This window comes from Cornus florida, unplaced genomic scaffold, assembly GCF_030987335.1.
Source record: "Cornus florida cultivar Cherokee Brave unplaced genomic scaffold, ASM3098733v1 CherokeeBrave_3.0.0_Hap2_Chr11, whole genome shotgun sequence".
Lineage (NCBI taxonomy): Eukaryota > Viridiplantae > Streptophyta > Magnoliopsida > Cornales > Cornaceae > Cornus > Cornus florida.
The window spans coordinates 88,212,407-88,219,752 of record NW_026775581.1 but is presented as its reverse complement, the minus strand read 5'-3'; the positions used below and the strand labels follow the sequence as shown (position 1 = coordinate 88,219,752).

The 7,346-nt window shown below is 33.1% G+C and overlaps 1 protein-coding gene across 1 annotated transcript; it reads left to right on the top strand.

The window, feature by feature from the left end:
* Positions 1–398: 398 nt before the first annotated feature.
* Positions 399–2,709, top strand: LOC132286615 (ankyrin repeat-containing protein BDA1-like). The gene is made up of 3 exons (XM_059788975.1): positions 399–504; positions 843–1,471; positions 1,738–2,709. Exons 2-3 carry the CDS (start codon positions 863–865, stop codon positions 2,464–2,466), a joined length of 1,338 nt encoding a protein of 445 aa, XP_059644958.1. The 5' UTR covers positions 399–504; positions 843–862; the 3' UTR covers positions 2,467–2,709.
* Positions 2,710–7,346: the final 4,637 nt, after the last annotated feature.

The following is a 7,346-nucleotide window of genomic DNA, read 5'->3' as shown; positions in this document are numbered from 1 at the left end:
ATCTAAAATAACCCACAAGACTCATTTAAATATAAATCCATCTAAAATATATTAAGTAATGAGTTTGATAAAGGCAATTTAAATATCACTTAGACAAATATCATACATTGGAGAAATTTTCAATTTACTACTGTAACTTAAAATTCAATACTTGAAATTCTTAGGGTTTAACTTCTATACTTAAGGCTCATCATCATGGTCATCAGACATTATCTTTTCCATCACAAAGGTGATCTTCGGCAATGGCATGAGAAACAATTGTGTATGTTAAGACAGGTGACAATTAAAGATATGGGAACTTAGCAAAAAGAAAAAGAAATGGAAACGAAGGGGGAAAAAATGATTCTTTCTGTCAGATGAAAGATTCATATATCTCTATATAGATTTCTCTTATTTTGTTTAAAATTCAAAAGTTTATATATATTCACAGCTTCATGTTTCACTAGTTATCTATCTTTTTCAAACCGTTGCTTCTAGTACTTCTTCCCAAGATAACTCGTTTTGGTATATACGTTCGTTCTCATTTACTCTATTTTTTGATGAGACTTGAACTGTTTCTTAGTTTGTTGATAATGATTGTTAACATTTGCATGTACCTAGAGCATGAAAGTTTTTGATCGACCTTTTTTCTTATTCTTACATTATTTATTAATTTATTATTTGACTGTGGTGATTGATTTGAAATTTGATTCAGTTCTATTAATTTACACAAAGTTACTGCTTTTTCTCAACACTATCCAATATAACCATTTGGTCACCATGCACATTAATTCCACTAACAATAACATATTCTACTAGTTGATCATCAATGAATTAATATAATTTGTCTACTATATATATAGGAATAGACCAGCAAAGGTACATGTCGATGGAGGATGCAGCTGAACAGCAGAGGTTGATCACGGAGGCAACTGCCATAGCTCGAGCAAGAGCCATCAATGGCTTGTATGCATTGTTTCGAAAATCTCCAAATGTATTGGAAATTATTGATGAGATTCCATTTGTTGATACCCCTCTACACATAGCTGCATCCATTGGGGATACACATTTTGCAGCTGAAATGATTAGCTTAATGCCATCATTTGGTACGAAGCTAAATCCGGATGGGCTAAGCCCCTTGCACCTGGCTCTGCAAAACCGGCATGCTGAGACTGTGACACGGCTCATAAATATTAACAGCGAGCTCATCCGTGTCCAAGGAAGGGAGAGAATTACTCCTTTGCATTATGTAGCTGAAATGAATGAATTCCATCTTTTGGCTGAATTTCTATGCGCCTGTCCAGACTCCGTGAATGATTTGACAATTCGAGGTGAGACTGCTGTGCATATTGCCGTGAGAAACTGTAATGTTGAAGCTTTTGAAGTCCTTTTCGAATGGGCTGATAAGACTGATCGTGGACTGATGCTACATTGGAAGGACGAGGGTGGCAACACCGCGTTGCACATTGCAGTGTATACCCACCAACCAGAGGCATGCATGCTCTAACTCTCTTAATTTTCTTTAATCTCATATGAATGGGGTCGACCATATGAATTCTCTCATATTAATCCTCTATTACATACTATATCTAACTTTTTAAAAGTCATTTTTAATAACCACATCCCATATATATAATTCCAATTACGTACAATACTGATTAGTTTAATTGTTTAATTGATTTGTAAAATGCAACTGATTTTGGGCTTATATATATATATATATATATATATATATATTATATTATATTTTATGATCAGGTTGTGGAGAAGTTGGTTAGAGTAATGAAGATAAAAAATGATAAGAATTTGGAGGGTTGGACACCTCTTGATTTAAGTCGTCGTAGGGATGGAGGCAACAGATCAGAGATCACAAAAATGTTAATGGGTGGTGTAGGAGTTGCAAGATCATGTAGTACTACTACTACTCCATGGAATCCTTATTCAACTAGTGATGGTGATCTCACAGAGTTTATATGTTTGAAACGAATCCCAGATTTATTTAACATGAAAAAGATGTCTGAGGATATGAAAAATACGATGCTACTGGTAGCTACTCTTGTTGCAACAGCCACATACCAAGTTGCAGTGAAGCCTCCTAGTGGCATATTCGACAAAGACGAATCGGGAAGGAAGACATTACTTGTGTCTGAATTTCTTTACTATAGTCTTTTGTTTATTAACTCAACAGCATTTGCAATCTCAGTTGCAGTTATTAGTCTTACCCTCCAACTTGGCTTTCACTTTCGGCTGCTGAGACTATGCCTGTGGTTCCTCGTCTTCAGCTATATCATTTCAGTGCTTTTCACAACACCAAAAACTGTTGCTTCTTATATTACAGTCCCATTACCATTCATTTCCTATCTTGGGGGTACATATAATTTCTTTAGTGTAATATACACCTTCGCCAAGATGCCCATTGGCCGGTATAACCCTTCTGTCTACTTTGAGATGCGACGCAAAATGGTTGGTTGGGATGCCAGTTGCTGATCTGATTCATCCATGAAACCTTTCAGATTGATAATGGGACTATGTATAGCCTTTTTTTAATTAAAATTGTGTGTGTTATTAATTGTTTTAATTTTTCCTTTTGTGCTTGCTGAGAGTGGTGTTCATGTATTTTTTTATTAATTTTTTGAAAGTGAGGAGATGGAAAGGCCTTGGTAATTATGTGTTCATGTAATTGTTTGCAAATAAACAATTTCTTGTGCTTGATTCTACATACAACTTGCGTGTGCACATGCTTTAATTTCTCCCATGAACGATCCTCTCTCTCTCTCTATATGTTAGCAGGAAAATTACACTCATTATCAAATTGTTGATGTCCAATTCAAATTAAGTAGCCCAATTTACTCTTTTGGTCACTTCAACCTGGAAATAAATATATAATGTACATAGATATAAGCACAGTGCTTAGATCAAAATTATGGTCATTTATATGCATGTAAAAATCAATGTAATATACATACAAAACTATATGTTGTATACATGTGTGTATATGCATGGGATAAATTACCCGAGTCTATGCATCCTTCAACAGCCTCTTCCTTCACCGTAATTACCGATTCTTTTTGAGTTCAAACCCAAGAAATCCTCTCCATTTTCAGAGTTCAATCAAATATAAAAAGTATACAAGTTTGAAGAAAACCCAAATTAAGTTTTGAGTCAAAACCGTCTAATTTTTGCAAATCTACAGAGATGAAATGTAACGACCCAAAAAGATACCAAAATAATAATAATAATAATATATAAAATTTCGGCATGACCTCCGCAGAAAAAGTCCCTTAACAACCTGTTGAAGTACATAAAAATGCAATGGTCTCTCTTGAACCTTCAAAACTAATCTAACATGTCCCAACACGCAGTACAAATAATACATTTCAATATTTCTTTCATCCATTCATTATGCCTCAACATAGTTCATTTTGTAATATAATAACCATATACCATTTAATCCAAATATCATAATTACAGTCCCAAAAACATGGCTAATATCAAAAGTCCATGTCTTACAATATTTAGACAACTTATATTAAAATTACAACCCATGAATATAATTACAATAATAAGAGTCCATAAGTCTTAGTACATAATACAATATGCTACGTTTTACAAAAATAGTGGGACTTAGATAGAAAAATAACAAAATGATCATCTAATCCATACTAGACTTATGATGGAATGTTATCCGCCACTTCTTTCCCATTTCCTAAAAAATGTTAATCAATAGAAGGGTGAACAAATTGCTCAGTAGGTGGTGCCTAAGACACACCTCTTAAAACCCCGTGAATCCAAACAAAGAACAGAGGAAAGGGAAATGGGATCATACCATTCTAGAAAAATAAAATAATAACATCAACTACAAGAACCAAAGTCATGAACGAACCATGCCGTGCTATAGAGTGCAATACCATGCAATGTCGTTCCCCATTTTTCCAAAACCATTTTTTGTCATTGTGATACTCCTCATTTCTAGAATCATAGGTGATCAAGTTCGAGCACAGATCCAAGCGATACCAAACAATTAAGTATATAAACAAACATTTGATTACAAAAGAAATAACTAAGAATAAATAAAATAACAAAAAAGAAAACTTAATAATAAATCCTTAAATTAATAAATAATTAATCCTCCAAACGAAATATCCAAACCTTTAATATCATTACAACTCGGGAATCCATCTAGTGGACCCCTAATGATAACCCAACAGAAATAACTGAAAGAAGTAACCCGAAACTAAAACATAAAGAGAATCCTACGTAGAATCGGAAGAGTGATGTGGATGGTCTCTACTTAGTACGAACAAGCTCTATGTCTGTAACTGACGAACACCTGAAAAATAATAGTGGATCAGACTCACAAACAAGTTCTGTCTACGACAACCCAAATAGAGACCGGAGAAACTATATATCTATAGCTAACCTATGCAATAACTGCGTAGTCCATAAATATATATACATACACACTAAAGGAACTTCACTAGACTACAGGGTTGTCTTAACCTGATAGTAAGCAACATGCAAAACGCATTTATAGTGGGCATGAGTCCCTAGACTTACCAGGGTACACAACTACACTATATCTAACTATACATCCTAGCAATATACGCACTCTATCCACTGATCTTGAGACTCAAGCTCATATCATGGCATATGTTTATATATATATATATATATATATTAATATATAATATATAATATATCTTATCCAGTATAAAGTAATCCACTATGTATCATCCAACTTGTTCAGTTAACTTGACACGAATATAAATAGGACTTAATATTTTAGTTAATCCATTCCCTTATACAAAATAGGTAGGACTTAACTGATAAGTTAATCCATCCCTAGAATGCCACCATCCTATACTGGTGCACTATATCCACACAATCCAATAGTTGATGTAACAATTGAAGAAGTACATCAAATAATCCATATATAAACAAAATAATATAATATCATGCTATCACAAAATAGGAATGACTTATAATTTATTTAAGCTTCCTACATCATATATCCTACACAAACTGAATCTTAAACATGCTGATATTTTACTATACAGTCAAGTAAGCATTCTCTAAATACAATTCATGCTACACATTTAATCTTAATTGTTAGAACAAAATAAAGATTAAATCCATTCATTCCTCAAAGAATTCAAATAGCAAGCATTGTTATATTTAAATCTATTTAGAATTCATTCAAACTCATACTTAGTCCTTATTTAATATGTAGGACCCCTCAAAATCAATTAAAATTTATTTAACACTGTTTACGAAACTTCCCCAGGTAAGGCTCAAGCTTTTGTCCTAATTGCTCGAGCTTCCTGGTCAAGGCTCGAGCTTTTCACCTATGGCTCAAGCTTTTCTTTTCAGACTTGAGCTTTTCACCCATGGCTCGAGCTTTGCCTCCAAGGCTCTAGTACTGTAACAATAAACGAACACGGTTCACGTGTTTCAACCCAGAACTTTTACAGTGAATTCATACTTTAATGTTTAAGGATTCTAAGGCATGTTTCTAGATTCCATCAATACACAGATATGAAATTACATCATTAAAACATGCAAAAATTCATAAAGAAATCAGATCAAACCAATGAATTTATCAATTCATACAACAAGAACAACCAAGAAATATAATTTATAAAACCTATATTTTAGATTAATTAAATTATAAATTTCAGTTTTAATTGTTCTTTAAACAACCCTAAGATTATATTAGAGATACATATTCCACAGATTAAAGGAGAAGTATAGAACAAGAACTTACCTTTAGGGATTTGATAAAAACCCTAACATCATTCTTCCTCTTTCTTTTCCTTCTTTTTCCTTCTTTCTCTCTCTAAAATAATGCGTGATATATTTCTAGTCCCCTTTTCAACCCTATAGTTATATATTTATATGCTAAATAATAACCATATTCCTTCTCCCAATCCAAGTCAAACTAATAAAGAAAAAAAATAAAAATAAAATACCAAAAAGGTAACTTAAATATATGTTACGTATAATCTATGTATATTCGTATTATATAAAATATATAAATATACATCAGATTATTATCAAAGGACTTCCCTTATATATATATATATATATATATACATATACAACTATCCATGGGTAATTATCCATATCCATTAAACCCCTTATCTAAGTAGTCCATGTAACCCAATTGATTGGCCCATTACTACTAACCATTAAAAATAAAAATAAAACAAAAGAAACATTTATTTTACAATTTATTCCAAATAAACAACACCTAACAATTTAATTAAACCAACTAAGTCAAATAATATTCAAGCACATAATCAGTGAAGTCAAATAACACATTTAAGCAAATAAAATATATAATTAAACAATTCAATTAAACACATAAGAAAATAATCACATAATCAAATAAATAAATAAAATACAACTAAAACATTAAGAATAATACCGAGACTATCCTTTTAAATTTAGGAGTATTACATTTTTCTTTTATAATAATCTTTAATAACATAAACATATATATATTTTTATATATACAATAACTAATTCACCACCACACCAATTAACATATAAACAAATAATCTATGCACAAAAATAATAATGCAAAAAATGCAATGGACCCGTGACACAACCCTCGTACACAATAATCCTGGTAATGAGTCCCACTTGAAACCTCTCGACCCGAAAAATGAAAAATGCCGAAATGGTGACCATTACATTTTCACGAGCCCTGAACTCAAGGAAATACCTTAATCAACCCTTTGACACACCCGGCATACCACATGGTGTCCGGCACGTAAAATGAGAAAAGACAAAAGTACCCTCGTAAAACAGAAAATTTTAAAAAAATAGAAAATGGCAAAAATCGTAAACATTACATTCTCCGCAACTTAAAAAGATTTTGTCCCCGAAATCAAGCCATACTTGAGGGAGGAAACAACTCTGTATACTTGGAGCGAACCTCCTGTTCAAGCTCCCAAATAGCCTCCTCAACTCCGTGATGCCTTCAAAGAACCTTTACCAACGGTATCGTCTTATTCCTCAACTCCTTCTACCGTATGTCAAGGATTTGAATTGGTCCCTCCTCGTAGAAACATCCTCATCAATGTCCATATCAACCCAACTCAAAATGTGAGATGGATTCGGCTCATATTTTCGTAGCATCGATACATGGAAAACACTATGGACTCTGTCCATCTGTGGAAGCAATGCTAGTCTATAGGCAACCTCTCTTACACGGTCCAAGATCTCAAAAGGTCCAATGAATCATAGCAATAACTTGCCACTCTTCCCGAACCTCATCAACCCCTTCCGTGGAGAAACCCGAAGAAAGACATGATTTCCCACCTCAAATGATAGCGGTCATCTCCGCCTATCCGCATAACTCT

Excerpts from the sequence above, each read along its gene's own strand:
- LOC132286615 (XM_059788975.1), top strand. The coding sequence starts at position 863 with ATGTCGATGGAGGATGCAGCTGAACAGCAGAGGTTGATCACGGAGGCA. Across the intron at positions 1,472-1,737 it reads TGTATACCCACCAACCAGAG|GTTGTGGAGAAGTTGGTTAG; the intron begins GCATGCATGCTC and ends TTTTATGATCAG.